Raw genomic sequence first — 22,149 nt, forward strand, 5'->3', positions numbered from 1 at the left:
GAGGTTTTTGATCAACCTCATCAAAAGAGTTAAATTGTCTGTCAGTATTTCAGATGGCCACATTTATAAAGCTGAGTGCAAACAATTACCCACCATGGTGATACACATTTATACATTTTGCTTTTTGACCTATTTCTTTATGTATACATTTTGTCTGCTCATAAATGTTAAGCCATTGCAACAGTCTTTAGTATATCTGAATGTTTATGCTTGCAAAAATAAGTATTGTGTAAAGTGGCCTATGAAGTGTTCTGTCATGTTTTTATGTTTCTCAGATAAATCCCCTTTTAAGATATAAATAAATGTTTTAAAAATTATTTTTCCCAGAATTGTATTTTTGGGGTTGTGATCTTTCAGGATTACAACATTTAGGGTTATAGCATTTGGGACTGTGTCTTTCTTAATGGCCCAAACCCATTAAGAATGATTACTTTACCTGGATGCAAGAGACCTTGGAATAACAATGGTGATTCTTGTCCATTCTTCAAAGTCCCCTGTGTGATACATGGTGGGCTCACTTAGTTCTCTGGAGTTTCCTTCGCATCCTTTGCCTGCAGAAGCCGGGTAACAGCCTTCTTTCACCAGAAACCAGGACATACCAGCATCATGAGAGTACTGAAGAAGAACTGGAGCAGTACTGCTGAATTGATTGGCACAACCTATGTTTAGCTGTTAAAAGGAAGGACAAGAATTATACAAGATTTTGGTTCTAAGTCATCACTCAACAAATTAGATGCTACAGCATCCAGGGTGCCTTCTAATGGGTCTGCACTGAATTTACAATGATAGGAATTGTGAGCTCAGTCCCAACCAAGACCCTTCAATAGATTCTGGAATTCTTTGTTTAAGCAAACAATAGGTACTTTTTACTAGAAAACTGGACTCATTTTGTGGATTTCTTGCGATTATAGGAGAGAAGAGAGAAGCACAGTGTCTGTGGTTCTTGAGTCTCAGACAAAAGATATGCCAAGAAGCTGCTTTTTTCTCCCTCCTCAGAGGGTACAAACAGAGGAAACCATAAGATGGAGAAGCAGCTGTCTTCTTCAGTACAGGAAGGTTTCAGTGGAACAAGCATCCTCCTTCTGTTTCCTTGCCAAAGCTCATTAAAGATCAGTGTCAACCGGCTGGGTGCGGTGGCTCATGCCTGTAATCCCAGCACTTTGGGAGGCTGAGGCGGGTGGATCATGAGGTCAGGAGTTCAAGACTAGCATGGCCAAGATGGTAAAACCCTGTCTCTACTAAAAATACAAAAATTAGTCGGCGTGGTGGCGGGCACCTGTAATCCCAGCTACTCGGGAGGCTGAGGCAGAGAATTGCTTGAACCTGGGAGGTGGAGGTTGCAGTGAGCTGAGATCACGCCACTGCACTCCAGCCTGGGTGACAGAGCCAGACTCCATCTCAACAAAAAATAAATAAATAAATAAATAAATAAATATAAAATAAAATCAGTGTCAACTTAGATGAAACAGCTGAGTGTTTATCACAGCATCAAATAAGCAACATAATCCAGAAATGAAACTGTTACTGTTTGGTGTACTTGTATGGAGGACTGTCATCATAGGATTAACAACATTTAAAAAATGGTAAAAATACAACTTAAATTCCACTGGCCTATCATAACTGTCCTTTCTTTTCTATTTTCTCTTCTGATCTTTATAGGGAAGCTATATTTTGGTCATACAGTTGAAGTTATTACACATCTAGAGCTTTCCTCCACATTGTGTTATACATAGCATTGCAGAGAATATACCTTTCTTCTTTGATTTGTCATCACCAGATAAATTCCTGAGAGTAGCATTAAGGAGTCAAAATGTAGAAACACTTAAAATTTTCTAGTTATCTGTGCTTATTTTGTATTGGTTGAGTCCAAATGAATCAGTTTAGGCATTGGGTATTATAGTTTAAGACAGTTTATTTCCAAATAAATGTGTAAATGAATTTTATTACACTTTTCATAATTATAAATGTCGAACTTTTTTTCTCATGTTCATTTAATTACCTGCCATCTTATATGAATGGCTTATTCACATCTTATTTCATTTGTTGGCTGGAGCCACAAATTTTGCTGTAAAAGACTTTACTAAATAAGAATAGTCTGATTTTTAGAAGGAAAATTGTAATCAGGAATGAAAAGAACATGATACGACAAAAACATAAAGGGAGAGACATGGGCTAATAATATTGAGCCATAGCTCAGGAGGTCAATCAGTTAATCCTCATGACTGTAAGGTAGCTTTATCTAGTTTTTAAAAAGAAGATTTAGTATCTTCTTTATTTCCATACTCACAGCTAGAAAGCATCTCTCAGAGAATTTATAATTTGGTTAGTAGAAATTTTATTGTGCACTATTTATCCAAGTTTATATAGTAAAACATCAAGAATATAATTAAAAACTTAACCCTCTCAGATGCATGATTAAACTCTTCTAACACAAATTCCTTTTACTGCATTATTCAATAGTAACAATGGCCTTTGGTTGGTGTGTGGTGAGAGCAGCCACATTGGGCATGCCTAGTTAACTTTTTGTCTTAAATTTGCCATGATTGCTGTTGTTTCTAACATAGACAAGTTGTTGGAACTTGAAGTTCTGTGACAAGTTCGTGCTTTAGAAATCAGATATAGGGTAGTGTAGACATACTCTCAGCTGTATTAAACATAAAATTTATCTTAAACTTTCCATTCAGGATTTAGGCCTACCTTCAACAAATATTTATTTGTGTACCTTCTATGGATCAGATACATATGTTTAAGTCTCTCCTATCTTTAAAAATAAAAATAAAACAAAAGAAAATAAAAATTCTCCCTGATTTTTGGTCTCCCTCTAACTACAGAGCTAAACAAATTGAGAGAAAGGTCGTATTCACTGTGTAGACCTCTTCACTCAACATTTTAAAATCCATTGTAATCTGAATTTTGTTATATAGGTAAACTGTGTGTCTCGGGAGTTTGCTGTACAGATCACTTTGTCACCCAGGTAATAAGCATACTACCCAATAGGTAGTTTTTTGATCCTCTCCCTTCTCCTACCTTTCATCCTTAAGTAGGCCCCAGTGTCTGTTGTTCCCCTATGTGTCCATGTGTTCTCATTGTTTAGCTGCCGCTTACAAGTGAGAACATGTGGTATCTGTTTTTCTGTTCCTTTATTAGTTTGCCTAGGATAATGGCCTCCAGCTCCACTCATGTTGCTGTAAAAGTCATGATGTCATCCTTTTTTATGGCTGTGTAGTGTTCCATGGTGTATATGTACCACATTTTCTTTATCCAGTCTACCACAGATGAGCATTTAGTGGGATTCCATGTCTTTGCTAGTGTCAATAGTGGTTTGATGAACATACACATGCATGTGTCTTTATGGTAGAATGATTTATACTTCTTTGGGTATATACCTAATAATGGGATTGCTGGGTCAAATGGTAGAGAATTAAGATTTTTCTTAAGCAGTATGCATTCCTGATCATTGTTTAAATGCTTGAAATATTTAACACTATTTTTTAAATTTAGATTTTAAAAATTTCAGAATATTATCTTGCAGACTTTAATACCTACACAACCATGGTTTGTGATTAATTAAATAGAAAAGGTGTCAGATGAGAAACAGCATAGTATTCTGCAAATATATTTGCTATTAACGTTATTTTGTTATTACTTTAGGTATTACCAACAAATGAATATAGATTCATATATTGTTATTGATATTTTTCCATTGTAGTTTAGCATCAGAATCTAAACAAGGAAGGATCACATTTTACTAATCATATTATTTATGACTCACTTCCTTGTTTACAGACCTGTGGAAATTGTATTTGAAGAGCTGCCTATAAACATCTGATCTCTTTAATAATTCCATTTGTAAATTATTTAGCATCTGCATCCTGCCATTATGTAAGGACCATGTAGTTGTGCTAGCTCATTAAAACTGCATTACTTTCAACCCCAGAAGTCACCTATGGGATTTTATTATAAACACAATGAAATTTTGATTAGCGTTCTGAAACAAGACCTTGTCAAAGTAAATACTTGCTATACATGTTGATATGTTATCACAGAGCTGAAAAACAAGAAGCTTTTAAGAGAACAATGATGACTGGAGTAAAAATTTACTGAATTTAAGTAAGATAATTTGTTTGAAAATAATACAGCAAAAGCATAAAATACCTTGTAAGTTCAAATACCACTAGTAAGATGAAAAGGACAACTTATTCGTCATCGTTTAGAAGCTTGAGATTCATTAAGTCACAATCAGATTGAAGTTCTAAAAGTCAATTTTATTTTTAATTCTGGTAGACTTCCTTGAGTACCTAAAGAAATGGTATACCCACAACTTTTGGGACTCCTTAAAAAGTAATAACTGCTTTCGAGTAGAGCTGAAAAGCTTCGCAATTCTAACACTGTTAAGCTTTCGTACAGGTGAGTCCCTTCTTTAATAGAATATGAAAAATTTGTGTTCTTTGTGAGTTCCACTTATACATCTAGAAGATATTTTACTCCTTAACTTGCTCTGGGAAGAAGCTTGTGCATAAATACCTTGAACTGTAGCACATATCCAGGTTTCAGGGTCAAATCTCGAGTTACTGCAAATCGATCTCCATCTGATTTTCCAAATATCATTGCTGATGGTGTGGCAGCACAGAAGGTTTCATTTTTAACCATTCCTTCATTAGCCAACATCAACCACACACTCATCTGATTCATAGGGTAATCAAAAGCTGGTTTCTCATAAAAGTTCTAATAGAAACAATACAAATAAAACAAAAGGCAATTTGATAGCTTTGAAAACAAGAAAGGAATTTTCATTTCATGACATGCTGGGCCATGTACCATTTGCATTTCTAGGAAAACACAGAAGAATCTCTATTTTTTTTACTGCTATTAACTTTTTCTCCTGATGATTCAACAACTGAAAGTATTTTACCACTGTGTATCTAATCATTTTATAAACACACTAACGATTTTGCTTGATGATTTAACCAGACTTCAGTCTTTTTTACATCTAAATTATCTGTGAAGTGGTAGCATAGAGAGGTAACAAAAAATTAAGTACAAGCCCTTAAACTTATATTATACATTCAGTGTCAAGCACTAAATCCTTAAGGAAATGAGTTCTTTATGCCATTCACTTTTATAATTATCTGTCTTCTTGGAGTTCAGACATAGGAGAATACCTGAGGTAAAGTTGGATTGATAACTGGGATGATCTGCTTCTGCTTCTCGGACAGAATGATGATGTCATCGACTGCCCACTGGTCATAGTCCTCCCCTGAGAACACGGGCTGCCACCAGCGGAACCTGGTGCAAGGGGTCTTGGCAGCAGCTGGAAGCTCCAGATAGACAAATCTGAATAAAAGTAAATCATTTACGGTTGGGAAAACAAAAGCTGTGCTTTTTTTTTTTCAGCTATTAAAACAACAAGGGTAACAACAAGAGAAAAGTTTTGTTTGGTTTGATCTCAATATTTTTCAAAAGCTTGTAAGTTTGGACATATCAGATTTGAGGTTTAACCTTGTAGGCAGGTTTAGTCCTGGTCGTGTTTATTTCATTTGGAATTGTATCTTTTGGAGAAGAGGGAGAATATTTCAACTGAGTTTGAATCATTGAACTATATCTTTTGACTACCATGACAATGGTCGTAACTTTTTAAAGAAATATCAAGATAAAATTGTTTAATATTATTACACGAAGATAACATTTAACATTTTTTTCAAAGGAATTCTTTCTCATTGTGGGAAAACATAAAAATGCATTAGAAATGAAACATAAATTGCCCATAATCTACTATACAGTGTTGGCTTCTGTTAACATTTTGATGTATCTCATCACAGCTTATAATCTTCTATATAGGCAAGGCATTATATGTATAATTTGGTGATCTACATTTTAAAACTTAACATTACATCATAAGTACATTCTCATGTTAGTAAAACTATATTTTAAGATAATTTTGTGTATATAATTTTTCATCACAAAGACATGCTATTCTGCAATTTGAGGAAGCCATTACATTTTTATTTACCTATAAAGTTACCTAGTCATCTTACTGAACTCTCAATAATTTCAGATTCACATATTACTTGGAAAAAATAATTTGAGTTATTTAAAATTATTGTTTAAGCCAGTTTGGCACCATTATCAATTCCCTCTCTACTATATTGCATCTAGGAGAATCTCACAAGGCTTCATCTCCCACCCTTTTCCTATGATATCTCTCGTTTCATCCAGTTGCCTTTTTTCTGTTTTCTCCTTCTCCCCTAAATCCCTTAGAAGAAATGCTTTCTGTTGGTCTGTTTGCATGTCTACTTATGTTTTATCATGGAAAGTTCTGTCACCTTTAAATGACCTAATACTTTAAAAAGTCATACTTATGAACCTTCAATCTACAAAATAGGTATGTTTAAGTAAAATGTTTAAAACATATTCAGTCTGTAAGAACTGGGTTTATATATTCTGAAATAATTTTTTTTCAATAAACAAGTCTCATTTGTAAAATGAAAACAGGGACAAGATCCATATATTAAAACTTAATAGTAGTCAACATACAAAAAATTATTTTTTTGTTAAAATGAAAATACAGAGATTATAAAAAGGAGTATTCTAAAATACTATCATTGAATAGACTTTAATACTTATATAAAATATAAATACAGAATTTCAAAATACTACATAATTGCAAAAGAACTAAATTTAAATACATATAAATACATTGCCTGGTACTGGTATTAGTATTAAACACGAGTCATCTCCCCAAACTCTTCAACAGTCTTTGCCTAAGATATTTTATTACATATATTCCCAATACATCAAAATTAAGACAGGGATAGGCCAGGGCAAAATTTTTAGAAAATCTGAGCTCTATACACTGTTTAGGGATAGCCCTGGGTGCAGCCATGTGAAACATTTTAACAAAAAAATCCATCTTACTGTTAAATCTAAGAGCTAAGCATAATTTGTGTGTGTATTAAAAATAATCAAAGAAGCCTGCAAATGGGAAAATGAGCATGGAACATCCCCATATTCCATGGTTTCTTTGAGCAAACAGTGGTTACGTATCTTGCTTTTCTTCTAGTCACAAGCTTTAAAAAATCTTTAAAAATTCAAACATGAATACAAATGCTTTCTGTCCAGTCACTTAAGTGAAATAAAATCTTTATATACTGGGTTATCATTCATGTTAAATTTTTATAGGTTTGTCTATTTTTGTAACAGTTAACATTTTGGAAACACATCAACAATGATTTAACCTTTACCATTCCTGGAAACTAATGCGAGGACCATCAGGTGGGTAGTTACCTGGGTTTGCTGAAGTCTGAAAAGTACATCTCTGCTAGCAGGTGCCACTGGATGCCCCCATTGTTGCTGTACTGAAGGAGGACGCCCTCCTCTCTGCTGTCAGGCTTGTTGCATGAAGCACTCTCTCCGCCTATCTGGATGTAGAACTGGACAAAGTCCACCCAAGAAGTATCCAGGTCCCAACTCACCAGCTGTCTTTTCCCAGCCTTTCAGAAAAGAAGAAAAATCAAATTCAGTAATCTGGGAGTTCTTTGGCATTTTGTTGTTTCAGTTCCAAATTCACATGGACATCTTAGCACTATGTGGAAATGGTCTCGTCCCCATTTATTGTGGAGAGAGGGGAGTCATGCCATTTAGTTGTTTCTGATCCGACTACGGTAACTGTTGCTGGATACCTTTGGTTAATGTCTACATTACTGATTCCCAGGCTGGGTTATGAGAGACCCTTGGGAATTGCTAATTACACAAGGAGTACTAAAAAGCTTTTTTTAAAAAAAACACATGAAAAAATGCTCATCATCACTGGCCATCAGAGAAATGCAAATCAAAACCACAATGAGATACCATCTCGCACCACTTAGAATGGCAATCATTAAAAAGTCAGGAAACAACAGGTGCTGGAGAGGATGTGGAGAAATAGGAACACTTTTACACTGTTGGTGGGACTGTAAACTAGTTCAACCATTGTGGAAGTCAGTGTGGCGACTCCTCAGGGATCTAGAACTGGAAATACCATTTGACCCAGCCATCCCATTACTGGGTATATGCCCAAATGACTATAAATCATGCTGCTATAAAGACACATGCACACGTATGTTTATTGCGGCATTATTCACGATAGCAAAGACTTGGAACCAACCCAAATGTCCAACAATGATAGACTGGATTAAGAAAATGTGGCACATATACACCATGGAATACTATGCAGCCATAAAAAATGATGAGTTCATGTCCTTTGTAGGGACATGGATGAAATTGGAAATCATCATTCTCAGTAAACTATCGCAAGAACAAAAAACCAAACACCGCATATTCTCACTCATAGGTGGGAATTGAACAATGAGATCACATGGACACAGGAAGGGGAATATCACACTCTGGACTGTTGTGGGGTGGGGGGAGGGGGAAGGGACAGCACTTGGAGATATACCTAATGCTAGATGACGAGTTAGTGGGTGCAGCGCACCAGCATGGCTCATGTATACATATGTAACTAACCTGCACAATGTGCACATGTACCCTAAAACTTAAAGTATAATAAAACAAAAAATTAACGAAAACACTCCAAATCCTTCCTTTGCATATTTCCTCTAGGCAGAACAATGCAGATGAAAGACCATCTATTTGAAATCTGTTGGAGCTGGGTTTGAATCTCAGCCCATTATTCATACTGATCACTAGCTGTGTGACCTTTCTGAGCTTTTATTTTCCTCAAAGGTACAATATGGATAATAATACCTTCCTCATATGGTGTTGTGACAATTAGATGAAATAATATGTTGCATGGAACTTGCTAGTACACAGCATGCCTTACAGAGGGAACATCCTCTCCAGAGATATGCCCCTGACCCTCCTGTCCTGTGGGCATTAAAGTAGACCAGGCAAGGTAGAAGCTTCTTGACAAAAAGAAAGAGTACTTTAGACCAGGCGCGGTGGCTCATGCCTGTAATCCCAGCACTTTGGGAGGCCGAAGTGGGTGGATCACCTGAGGTCAGGAGTTTGAGACCAGCCTGGCCAACATGGTGAAACCCTGTCTCTACTAAAAATATAAAAATCAGCCAGGTATGGTGGCACACGCCTGTAATCCCAGCTATTCAGGAGGCTGAGGCAGGAGAATCACTTAAACCTGGGAGATGGAGGTTGCAGTGAGCTGAGATAAGGCCACTGCACCCCAGCTTGGGTGACAGAGTGAGACTCTGTCTCAAAAAAGAAAATAAAGAGTACCTGAATCGAATCTCTCAGGATCCTAGTCTCCTTCCCTTCTCTCTCACAAACAGAAGTTAGGAGAGATCATTTAAATAAATTGTTGCAACCACTAAATGGTCTCTGTGTCTTAAAAGTGTTACAAATTTCCTGAAATCCAGGAACGTGCTTCCTTTGCTTAGTGAGTCCCCTGCAGGTCACAGTCCTGTGGTGAGGTGTCAGATAGAAATTAACAAGGTTTGTCATTGTTCCTGTTGTTCAAAATTATTTCAGCTAATGGGGCTGAAGAAAGGTTTGCTTATGAGAGTCTTCCACCTAAACAGATTCTTCCAAAGCTCATCCATGGATTTCTCTTGAGCTGCTGTCTGAGAGTTCCCAGGAAGTTCAATTAAAAGTCGGGAAGAAAACCTGAGATAATATACATAGTATTACAGAAAAATGGCTCTCACACTTAGGATTTAAACTCTAATCCACTAAGTTAATTAAGAAAGGGTTTCGGTTATTAGAAGTCACAGGGGAAATAACTGGGGTTAATTAAAAGACTATACTGCTACTGATAGGTCTAAAGCCAATTAAGAGTTTTCAAAATAAACAAGGGTGCTAGCAAAATGAGAACCGAAGTTAATTCAGAGACAGAAACTCATTCTTTGGAAGTCTCAATTTTAGGTATGTATTTGAGGAAATCTTGTAAGTTACATGCATTTTTAAGTTGTTATATATGCCTCTTAATTTTTCCTGTTGTTGATTTGAAATATTGTGAGGACAACTCAGAGATCCTAGCATTTTCAACCCTCAGGATCATTACAGGAAGAATGATTTTTGGAAGAAAAACTATAGAACCTAGCAGGTTAATTCCAGTCCAGCAAACTCCTATGAAAAATCTGGCATGTGGAAATGAGCCAGAAGGATAAAGATCTAAGGTGAGGGGAATTATAAAAATCCAGTTATCACAATTAGTTGGTTGAAATGATTGCTCTACTGTGAAATTCAGAGTAGTGTTGTTTTTCCAGGAGACTATGGTGTTAGTCTTCAGAGGTTTTGAAAGAATGTTTTGTGGGATTTTTGTAAATGATGGAAAATATCACACAAATGCTTAGTTTGGCACTGAAAGTGTTTTTTCCTAGAGAATAGCACAAATCATTTTCTTTTGTTTGGTGACCTGAAATGCTGAACATTGTTTTAAAGGAAGAAAAAAGAAAAGGGAAATGGCTCATGGCAAAGTTTTTGCCAGAATTCAGAATTCAATGTAACATATGCTTTGCGGTTTTTCTGTTACGCTGTGATGAATGTATTTATGTGTATATGTGTAAACACATGTAATGTGTGTGTGCGCATATGTGTTGGAGTAATAATATTGTGCCATTCCTGGTATATGGAAAATGGCCTCCAATTTCCCCCCAAATTCTAGGTTAAAATGATTTACTGCTTTAAGGGTTTAGCTAAAATAAAACAAGTTTTAACAGGTAAGGCTTTCAGAATCTAGAACTTTTATAACAAAACCTCCAAAACATTTCATGACTAATCACCTTTTGCTTTCCATTAAAGTCTTTCTAAATTAATCAAAATGTCACTAGAAAGCAATTCTATTTACTTGAAAATAACCATTTCTTTAGAATCTTTTATTGTTTCCCAATTTTCTTTCTTTTTTTTTTCATTCATTTATTCAGTCTTTCTTCAACAATTATACCAGGCAGAACACCATGTGTTATAAAAACAAAAATGAAGGGATTCACAGACTTCTGGCAGAGACAGGAATGGCAACTGAGGGCTGCAGACCCAGTTCTGATTTCTTGTCAAGCCCCATTTAGTCATATGATCACTTATTAATTTTCCAATCTATTTAGTCTCAAGAGTATGTATTGATTTGTAAATGTCTAGTGCATGACATGCATTTCTGAGCTGAACACCTTAGCCAGAGTTTGGCTCAGTCTGTGGGACTCCACATTCTGCTTGGTATTGTGAGGATGAAAATTTAAATATGATCTTTATATGTAAAAATCAGAGAGGAATTCTAAGAAAAGAGAGAAGTACAGTTTGCCAGAGCTCCAGAAAGCTTCAGGGAGGCAGTGGGATTTGAACAAGACACCGAAATTTTATGTGAATGCAGAGAAGATTAAAGGCATAATGGTAGGCAGTGGCAAAAATTTGGATGGTGAGAAGAGCTTTGTGGCTGGAGCAAAGGGCTCATGCCTAGAAAACGAATATAAGCTATGTAGTTAGAGCAGGAGTATCAGAGACCATCTTGAATATTTGTGATCGGATAGGGAAAGAATGAAGTATGTATGTATGCATGTATTATTTATTTATTTGAGACAGGGTCGTCTTCTGTCGCCCAGGCTGGAGTGTAATGGTGTGATCATAGCTCACCGCAACCTCAAACGCCTAGGCTCAAGTGATCCTTCTGCCTCATTCTCCTGAGTAGTTTGGAGTACAGGCATGCCCCACTATGCCCAGCTAATTTTATTTTATTATTTTAGAGACAGGCTCTTGCCATGTTGCTTGGGATGCTCTTAAACTCCTAGCCTCAAGTGATACTCCACCTCAGCCTCACAAAGTGCTAGAACTACAGGTGTGAACCACCACATCTGGGTGGTGATAAGTTTTAGATAATATGATCTAGGCTGGTGGGCAAATGGTCTAAGGAGCCCTTCCTTTGGGTTACTGCCCCTTCACTTCAACATGCTTGCTGGTGGGGGCTGCCAGACAGTGTATCCACCTTGCTGCCAAACAAGTGAGTGCATGAATCTGGCTATACAATTATAGCACACCATTCCTCCCAGGACACTGTGACTGGCCGCCAGGAGTCTTCCCTGTTTTTTCCTATGGAGCTGGTTGGAAAGCCCTGTGGCTGTGGTTCCATTCTCATAGTGAGAGCTGGCCTGCAAAACGCGTCTACTCTTTCAAATCGGGTCTACTCTTAAGGGGAAAGTTCTGTGAGCTTCAAAGTTACTGGCTCCAGGTCTCTCTTGCACCAGTCCCATTTAAGCCCTCCTTGTGTTTTCCCTCCCATAAATCAAATTTCTCCCTTTTTTTTTTTACTTAAGATAGTTCCTCTTACTTAGAATTCAAAACAGTTCTGAATGAATCAACAGAAAAAAGTAAAATATAACCCAGGGATATTTTGATAAAAATTTAGGGGGAAAGCTGAATTGGAAGGGGCAGAGAATTTTACTTTTGAAATGATGATTTTTAGTTAGTTGCAGGGCATAAATATGAAAATATTCCATAAGACAAATTTGGAATTTATTCTCATAAAATTCAGCTATGATACCTAACACATATGATCTCTTTCTGTGTTCCCAACATTATTCTTTACTCTTTACTTGCATCGACTTACTTATTCCTCTCAATATCCACTTTTCAGTCAAGAAACCTGAGATACAGACAGTTGTTATAACTTTGCAATGTGAACCAATCAATAAATTTTGGAGCCCAGATAGTCTGTCTGACTTCAGAGATCATCTTGAATTAAGTGGAAGAAATATTGATATGTAACCCTTTACATGTTAAAATGTGTGTGTGTGTGTGTGTGTGTGTGTATGTGTATGTGTGCTTACTGGGGTGTCTGAGTACATACTGGTAAAAGAGTCACAATCTTACTTTAAAATTGATGCTTATAGGACCACAACCTTTCCATTTCTGAACAATTATACAGGGGATCCAGATATGTGCAATGCATTTTGATAACTGAGCGACTATTATCTTTAACAATAATCATCAGGGGAGGACCTTCCAAGTCAACGGATAGGAAATACTGTTAAATGGACTCCTTTCCTGATTTTCTATAATCCTCTATCTTGTTTACTTGCTGTTTCTTTGTTCTTCACCTGCATTAAAACAAAACCTGCAGCTATTTTTGTATTTGCATAAATTAACACATCTTGGATTTCTGCCCAGATTCTGCAACATATCAGCCCTGTAGCATATCACTCACACCTGTCTACTTGTTACATGCTGTAAAGTGGGACACCTCCAAATTGCCTCAGAATTGGTGGCTATATTACCTGCTTGAAAGAAGTGATATTACACACTCCACATTCTAAAGATTAGGGTTAGACACATTGCTCAGGTTGGATACTGGACCTGCCCTCTTTTTAGTCCCTTTCAAGACTATATAAGGAGACAGATTGGAAAAGAGAAAAAGAATGTCCTGCCTAGACTGCAGTGAGGGAGGAGAGAGAGGTGGTTACCCCTCTCGCATCCCTAACCAAGCGACACAGGTTGAGGTATTCCAAGAGCATCAATTTTAGTGATTCTGGTTGGCACCTCAGTCCTTCGTTGGTTTCTAGCAATCTGCATGCCTAATCTGGTGCTACCACTAGGGAAGCTGACTACTGCAAGAAAAACTTTCATACAGAGTCCCATATCAGCAGATGCCACCAGCAGCCACCAAACCAAGTCAGAATAGGACCTGCGATGTCTGCCCGCCCCAGACAGCCGGTCAGTTCTCTAGGAACAGCTCTACATACCCCTACTCTCATCACTATTCCTCCTTCTTCCAATCATATTCCTAAAATTAATGGATTGACAGATTTAATAAACACATACAGAAGTGCTTCCTATATGTTATGAAGTGTTCTACATGATTTACCAATATTAACTCACTTAATCTACACACTAACCCTCATGAGGTAGACATTCCATATCCCTGCTTTACAGATGGGGAAGCTAAATCACCAGGAGGTTGAATAATGTGCTTCAAAAATCACTAGAAATACCATTTGACCCAGCAATCCCATTATGGGTATATACCCAAAGGATTATAAATCATTCTACTATAAAGACACATGCACACGTATGTTTACTGCGGCACTGTTCACAATAGCAAAGACTTGGAACCAATCCAAATGCCCATCAATGATAGACTGGATAAAGAAAATGTGGCACATACACACCATGGAATAGTATGCAGCCATAAAAAAGGATGAGTTCATGTCCTTTGCAGGGACATGGATGAAGTTGGAAGCCATTATTCTTAGCAAACTAACACAAGAACAGAAAACCAGACACCACATGTTCTCACTCATAAGTGGGAGTTGAACAATGAGAGAACATGGCCACAGGGAGGGGAACATCACACACTGGGGCCTGTTGGGGGGTGGGGGACTAGGAGAGGGATAACATTAGGAGAAATACCTAATGTAGATGATGAGTTGATGGGTACAGCAAACCACCATGGCACATGTATACCTATGTAACAAACCTGCACGTTCTGTACATGTACCCCTGAACTTAAATAGTTAAAAAAAAAAATCAAAGAATCATAAAGTGGTCAAATTGGATGGAAACAGGCAATCTGGCTCCAGAGTTGCTGCCCGTAACCTCTAAGCTCATCCCCTCTTTGCCCCCAGGCCTCACACTGACACACCCTCCAAAGGCCAGGGTGAGAAGAGACCAAAAGCCTTCCCTACGCAAACTTCCTCAATACACAAGCCTGGCTGGAAATGGAGGAAAGGAAAGCAATGGTATTTAAATCAGGTACAGGAGGATAGAAGTTTTAAACTGGCTTAACCTGATTTTTTAGTAACCAAAAACAGTAATAAAAAAAACAACAAGAATTTCCCAAGACATAGCTAAGGAATAGGAATTTGATAGAGCCCAGTCAAAAGCGGGGAACGTGGGGAACAATAAAACCATTTCATATTTGTACATTTGGAATTCAGAGTCTCATATTAAACTAGCCATTGCCCCGATGACTTATCCCAGCTGTTGGTCATACCTTGCTGAAGTACAGAGATGATCCAGAAGAGATGACACCACACCCTTGTTCTGGTTTTACAATTTCTCCCCCAATAACTTCTTGCCAGTCAGACTCCCAGCCATTCTGGTTCTCAAAATCTGACATAATTGTGGATGGAAGGGCAGCTTCTGGGTGGCATTCAGTGCCTTGGTACCCCTGGTCACACCTATGAGAGAGCAGGGCTGAGTAGGCAGGTTACAGGCTCACCTGCCAATGCAATGGCCCCCTGACCTCAACCATTTCCCATGTCTTACTTTTGCTCAGGTCTTATCATTCACACTAGATTTTTCCCTACAGTGTTAATCTGGGTATGTGGTAGTAACAACCCTCAGTTTTTCATACTCCCCTTAAAACTGATAGAATCTTTTCTTAAAAGAAATAATGCTGTAAGGGTAGAATTTGGGCATCAAGTATTTACGAAGGACATTGGTGTGTGTGCTCATGTGAGTGTGTGTTTGTGGGGGGCTGAGGGATAGTGGGATTTCCCTATTGCCTTAAAAAATCACATATAAATGTCTGTCTGCTCAACCAACATATAATTCAGGCAACATTTTATAGTTCCTTTTTCTGATTAAACTATGCCTTTTTTAGAGTCTTTAGGTATTCGAGTGTGTTCCTCTGTCCTCATTAGCAATAATCGCCATCTCCCCATGTATACAACCTTGAACTTCTGGTGAAGTGGTGTAAGATGGCATGCAGCAGGGTTTGACTAGTGCTCTAAGATTCTCAGTGGATGAAAAGGGAAACAATGGCAAGGCTCTTTTAATAAACTCTGACGTTGAAGCTCAGGAGGCCTTGTCTTGAGGTTAGAGTTTGAGATTTAGAATATATGGTTTCATACTTATTTTAATGCAACAATAGCTTTTACATCTAAAATACAAACAGAAAGGAGGACTTGTTTCTTTTGGCTATGTCATTATTTATCGGTCTCTCCATGTCACTCTGATGACAACTGCTGTGGTATCCTCCAGCCACAAATCTTGAGAAGCATGGACCTCATCGTGCTTTCTGGTGCACATACCTGCATATGCCGTGATCGCATGAGCCATGCCCACTGCACATGTTGGGGCACTGCTGCCCAATGTAAATGCTGTCCAAAGCCCACTCGTCTTGAGCTGTGTAATAGCTCTGGCTCCAGCGGAAACGGGTAGCACTGGACCTAGAAACACGGTATGGTATAACAAAAACTGTTTCAACCTTTCAGCAGTGACATTAGCAAAGAATGTCAGAGTCCAAAATCTTTCAGCTAACTAACTTTCTGGAACTTGAGCTTAGCTGCCATCATTTTTCTTTAATTTCCACTCAATTATTGTTCAATGCAACAATTCTATCGTGAAAGAAAGTTAAAGAGAAATCTGTCTATTGGATGCAATTCAATCTTAATTTGAGATGTTTTAAAGAAAAACACAGTATCAGATTTTGTTGGTTGCACAGATTTGTTGCTAGAAAAAGTACTAAGAAAGAACATTAAAAAATAAAGACATCTACTAAACTGAACCTATCTTTCTTTTTTTTTTTTTTTTTTTTTTGAGACAGAGTCTCACTCTGTTGCCCAGGCTGGATTGCAATGGTGCGATCTCGGCTCACTGCAACATCCGCCTCCTGGGTTCAAGCCATTATCTTGCCTCAGCCTCCCAAATAGCTGGGATTGCAGGCACACACCAACATGCCTGGCTAATTTTTGTATTTTTAGTAGAGACAGGGTTTCACCATGTTGGCCAGGCTGCTCTTGAACTCCTGACCTCAGATAGTCCACCCGCCTTGGCCTCCCAAAGTGTTGGGATTACAGGCGTAAGCCACCGCGCCCTGCCAACTGAGCCTTTTATAGACAAAAATGTAAGATGTTTAACCTTAGAGTAATAGAATTTCTTACAATAAATACAGTAGTTATTAGAACATTTTCAGCTAGTTCGTAATATAAGACAAAAGTTTTGTTTGGGGGTATTGTTTTGGGGTTGAGGTGACATACCACAATGTACTATATTACAAAGAAGAATATCTGGATGCTAAATCCTGCTTATTTCTGAAACACTAACTTGCCTGAGTTTCATGGATAAACTGATCTTAAGTGGGGATGAAAATTAAACAGTTCATTACACAGACAGAAACACTTGGGACCTTAATTCACTGAAACGAAATATAAAGTCCAGAGAAGTGGATATTTTGAGAGTAATGTCAAGAAGGTGTCTGTCTATTCATTGACTGCTATAAAACATTCTTTTAAAATTATAGCATATTTTTCACCTGTAGGAATTTTCAGGGACCTGTGGTTCTTTTGGTCAAAGGGCTAAATGAAACAAAGAAACAAAACATGATTCGCAAAATTACTGTGTATGCTCAGTTCCACTGAAGGAACCTTTCCCAAGCACACTATATACAGATACCCTTGATCTGAATGATCTAAATGATCCATTAAAGTCTATTGCGTCAATTACCCACATATTAAGTACTCCCTAAGTACATAACAGACTGTTAAAATTCCGACTAAGCCTTTATTGTTTATTTTATCAATGATCTGTGACTAATAGGTTGTATTTTCATTCCTAGTAGGATAATACCAGGATTCACAGAGATGCATCCAGTAGACACAGGGTTGCTGCATATCAGTGCTTGTCATGGAACATACGATGGGACAGATGCACCATCTCCTCTATGGTAATCAGTTTATATTTGTAATCAAACAGCCATCACAATATTCACAGTCCCACTAAGAAATGGTTTTTAGAAAAGCCTACTATAAAAGTAGATGCATTATCTTAGAGCAGAGAGCGCTACAGAATAGACGTAAATAAGACTTATGCACCTTGTCATCCTGAAAAGGAAAGCTGAGTTTACTCTTTTAAGATAGATTTTAATCTGATTCAAGTCCACGGCCATGGGTGACTAGATTGTGAGCTCTTTGGGGATAGGAATATCTTTAGTCTCCATAGTTTGCACAGGAACAGAATAAAGTAGGTGTCCAAAAAAGTTTGCTAAAACAGTAAGTCAATGAGTGGATGAACAGGTCAGTAAAGGGCAGCCTGCTTATGGCTTCTGTAGGTGACGGAATGAAGAATGTACTAGTAGTTGGGGGACAAGGCCCCCAGGACTCTGGTTCTGCAACTTAGCAGCTGTGTGACCTTTAGTGAGAAATATAAGCCTTCAGGGGCTTGTAGTTCCTCACCTCTCAAATAAAAGGTTTGGGCAAACTAATTTCTAAGATCCCTTCCAGCTCTCAAATATAATGATTCCTCTGCTGGTATGTTGACCAAGTGACAATTTATTTTCTTTACAGTTACATGCCTATAAAAAACCCGTGGCCCCCATTAATTTGAGATTTTTTCACTTCCAAATGTGAAAATGGGCATGGGGAAGGGTTTCAGAAACTTGTCTTAGGTTACATAGTTTATGCTTCTAAACAGTCACATGCAGACACATTCTAAATTGTTTTCCTATGTAAATTAATCCTTATATGCATCTTATGAACTTTTAAAAAAGATACTATTTCCTTAGGACACAAAACTTCAAGGGGACAATTCCATTTAAAACCACAATCCGGTATGTGATGTTCCCCTTCCTGTGTCCATGTGTTCTCATTATTCAGTTCCCACCTATGAGTGAGAACATGCGGTGTTTGGTTTTTTGTCCTTGCGATAGTTTGCTGAGAATAATGGTTTCCAGTTTCATCCATGTCCCTACAAAGGACATGAACTCATCATTTTTTACGGCTGCATAGTATTCCATGGTATATATGTACCACATTTTCTTAATCCAGTCTATCGTTGTTGGACATTTGTGGGGTGGGGGGAGGGGGGAGGGATTGCATTAGGAGATACACCTCATGTTAAATGATGAGTTAATGGGTGCAGCACACCAACATGGCACATGTATACATATGTAACAAACCTGCACGTTGTGCACATGTACCCTAAAACTTAAAGTATAATAATAAAAAAAACCCACAATCCACAGTTTATTGTGCTAATGTTAATTAAGAGAAAAGGCAAGAAAAAGAGATTGAAAATTGGCTTCAGTTTTATTGAGAAAAAAAATTAGTTGTGTGAGCAATCTCCAGCTGTCACACGTGAGAAGACAAGGTGCAAAGTCTCTGATCTGCAGCGGTATCATTGCTGTGTCTCTCCCTCAATACAAATATTTATTTATTTATTTATTTATTATTATTATTTTTTAATTATACTTTAAGTTTTAGGGTACATGTGCACATTGTGCAGGTTAGTTACATATGTATACATGTGCCATGCTGGTAACTATCGCAAGAACAAAAAACCAAACACCGCATATTCTCACTCATAGGTGGGAATTGAACAATGAGATCACATGGACACAGGAAGGGGAATATCATACTCTGGGGACTGTGGTGGGGAGGGGTGAGGGATAGCATTGGGAGATATACCTAATGCTAGATGACGAGTCAATACAAATATTTAAATTGCCAAGTTTTTCTTTCTCTCCCTCTCAAAACTAAGTAATCTTAGGAAGAAAATCTTGTCCACTTTGGATTGAGTCTGAAGGCAGAACTACTGTTGTGTGGGTCATGAAATGAAGTTGACTTGCATTTAAAATCTAAACTCTCCGGATTCCCCAAAGCAACAAAACTTGACCCCTTTATTTGATTTTTCCTTCCCATATAACTTGAAGACTGAAATGAAACAGTATTGAATCATCTCTTCATAGTTAGGTTACCTGAGGAATCAAGGTAAATGAAGGCTGACTAAATTGTATTTTCCACCTTCAGAGTTCCTGTAATTACATTTACCCAATTATTCTGAAACTCATTCACTCATTAGGTGTTGATTTGTTTATGAAGTCAGCGACTGATAGCTGTTTGGGTCTCATCAGGCCATGTTCTTATGTAAATGTCTCTCATAAAAACAAAATTAATTTTCATTAGGTAACAAATGTTCATACACAATATAATTTCTCTACACAGGTATATACATTCAGTATTTCCATTCTAAGTTGCCCTATCTAGCACATTTCCCAAAGTTAACAAATATGTGATAATGCAGGGACCACATTTGCTTTTATGTATTCAATTTATAATTGCATACGTTTAAATCAAAACGGCAGAACAAAGATTTGGCCAAAAAAAGATCACTGCTACAAACTGCATTCCCTTTCCCCAATGCTTGAGAAAAACCTGCTATTTGCAAAGGTTTAAAATTATCAAAATAAATAAAGTTATCAAGACTTCCAAGGAATGTAAATATACTTTATTTTTATGGCAGAGCTTTTAAGCATTATAGATCCAAAAAAATGACAATAACTAGTAGAATATGATTTTTTTTTGAAATGTAGCAATAATGTTTAGTTTAAATATTAGTCAGTAGGAATGTTAAGATAAATATTCTGCTGGGTTGTTTTTAAAAAAATATTTTCACTTTTTTTTTCTAGGGCTTTGAAGGAAATTTGGAAAAGCAGAATTAAATTACTTGTTACATATACTTAAAGGTAAATGGTCTGGGGAATAATTTAGTAGAAAATTTATCTGACATCATAATATTAACTATTTATTAAAAGAGATACTTTAAAATAAAACATATCTTTAGCACATTGAGGCTCATCAAGTTAAAATTCTGTTTAATTCCCCAATGTCCAATAAGCACAACTACTACCTGCCAGGTACTCCAGGGAATTTAAACGCTTATGGGTTAATATATTTCCTTTCAGTGTGTGTTTAACACTGAAGACAATTAACCTTTTCTGACTATACTAAAACTTTCAGCTTGGTGTTGCTATCTTTTGAGCTAGAAAATAATAATGCAGCACACAATTTGAGTGTCAAAGAACCTGCAAAGGCTTTTCTGATAAGGACAACACTTTCTGAATTTGCCTAAGCTACATTAAATAAGAACAATAGTTCATAATGTTTCTAGGGACAAAAAGACATCTCTAAAATATACTATTAGGCCAGGCGCGGTGGGTCATGCCTGTAATTTCAGCATTTTGGGAGGTCAAGGTGGGTGGATCACCTGAGGTCAGGAGTTCAAGACCAGCCTGGCCAACATGACAAAACCCCATCTCTACTAAAAATACAAAAATTAGCTGGGTGTAATGGGGCATGCCTGTAGTCCCAGCTACTTGGGAGGCTGAGGCAGGTGAATCACTTGAACCCGGGAAATGAAGGCTTCAATGAGCCAAGGTCGCACCACTGCACTCCAGCCTGGGTGACAGAGCAAGACTCTGTCTCAAAAAAAAAAAAAATACACTATCAGTAGTATTTTACCATCATAATTTTGAAAGTGTGCTTCACATGTCAATGAGTAAAAAACAATTTTTATGTGAGGGAAATATACTTAATTGTAAAATAATGAAAAAATAAACCTCAGTAGCTCTGCTTTGAGTATGACCAGTATTTCCATTGTTTGAAGTGTTGTTTTGCATACATTTGACATATATGCTTGGAATACCATTGAAATTAAATAAAACTCTTGATTATATTCCCAGCAGTAGACATAAAAAAGTAGAATGCTAGAGAAAGTAGCAACTTGTTATACAAAGCATTAGTAGAGTATCTAGGAAATGGCTCACAGTTGGAAACAGAAAAATCTGTGGAAATCAAATTTCAAGCATTGTATTCCAACTGACATAATAATGCATCCTTCAAAATAATCAAATAGGCATTTTTACATAATGCAGGAATTCAATCTTCAACTAAAGGCATAAAAATAACTCTAGGTTGGTATCTAACCAATTGTTTTTGTGTAGAGTCTAACTTTTATATAAAATAATCTGAGAAGGTTTATTTAGTAATTTTCTTTTTACAAAAGAGCGATTGTTAGGCAGATACTACAGAATAATATAATACTTATCTCTTTTATGCTTTTTCTTCTGCACAAATTACAGAATCTTAGAACTACAGGACTGGAGGGACCTGTAAGATCATGTAATTAAACCTTTTCATTATACTTACAAGGACCTGGCCTTGAAGAGGTTGTGAATGGTTAAGATCACGTGATTAATTAATCATTGGTAGAGCTATACTGAGAATTCAGGCCTTCTAATTTCTAGTCTAAGGATTTTTCTTTGGGTGATTTCATCCTGAACCAGGAATTGTTTAATTTTTTCCCCAAATATTACATCTTTTTGAGTGATCAATCTAACACAAAACAAGGTAATATTTGGGAAAAAACTATTGTGCTTTTTTCTTTCACACTATCAAATGTTTAACTTTTTTCCTAGTTTACTGAGGCCTCTGTTTC

The 22,149-nt window shown here is 37.1% G+C and overlaps 1 protein-coding gene across 2 annotated transcripts in view; it reads right to left on the reverse strand.

The window, feature by feature from the left end:
- The window catches only part of RELN (reelin), a 522,571-nt gene that overhangs the window by 125,657 nt on the left and 374,765 nt on the right, over positions 1-22,149 (reverse strand). For both annotated transcript variants that reach the window (XM_003318728.5, XM_054656222.2), the window contains exons 23-28: positions 15,969-16,106; positions 14,927-15,113; positions 7,285-7,490; positions 5,163-5,334; positions 4,525-4,725; positions 437-669 (exon numbers count right to left, since the gene is read on the reverse strand). In XM_003318728.5, the coding sequence (XP_003318776.2) occupies positions 437-669; positions 4,525-4,725; positions 5,163-5,334; positions 7,285-7,490; positions 14,927-15,113; positions 15,969-16,106 (1,137 nt within the window). The remainder of the gene's footprint in view (positions 1-436; positions 670-4,524; positions 4,726-5,162; positions 5,335-7,284; positions 7,491-14,926; positions 15,114-15,968; positions 16,107-22,149) is intronic.

Source organism: Pan troglodytes, chromosome 6 (assembly GCF_028858775.2).
Source record: "Pan troglodytes isolate AG18354 chromosome 6, NHGRI_mPanTro3-v2.0_pri, whole genome shotgun sequence".
NCBI classification, from domain to species: Eukaryota; Metazoa; Chordata; class Mammalia; order Primates; family Hominidae; genus Pan; species Pan troglodytes.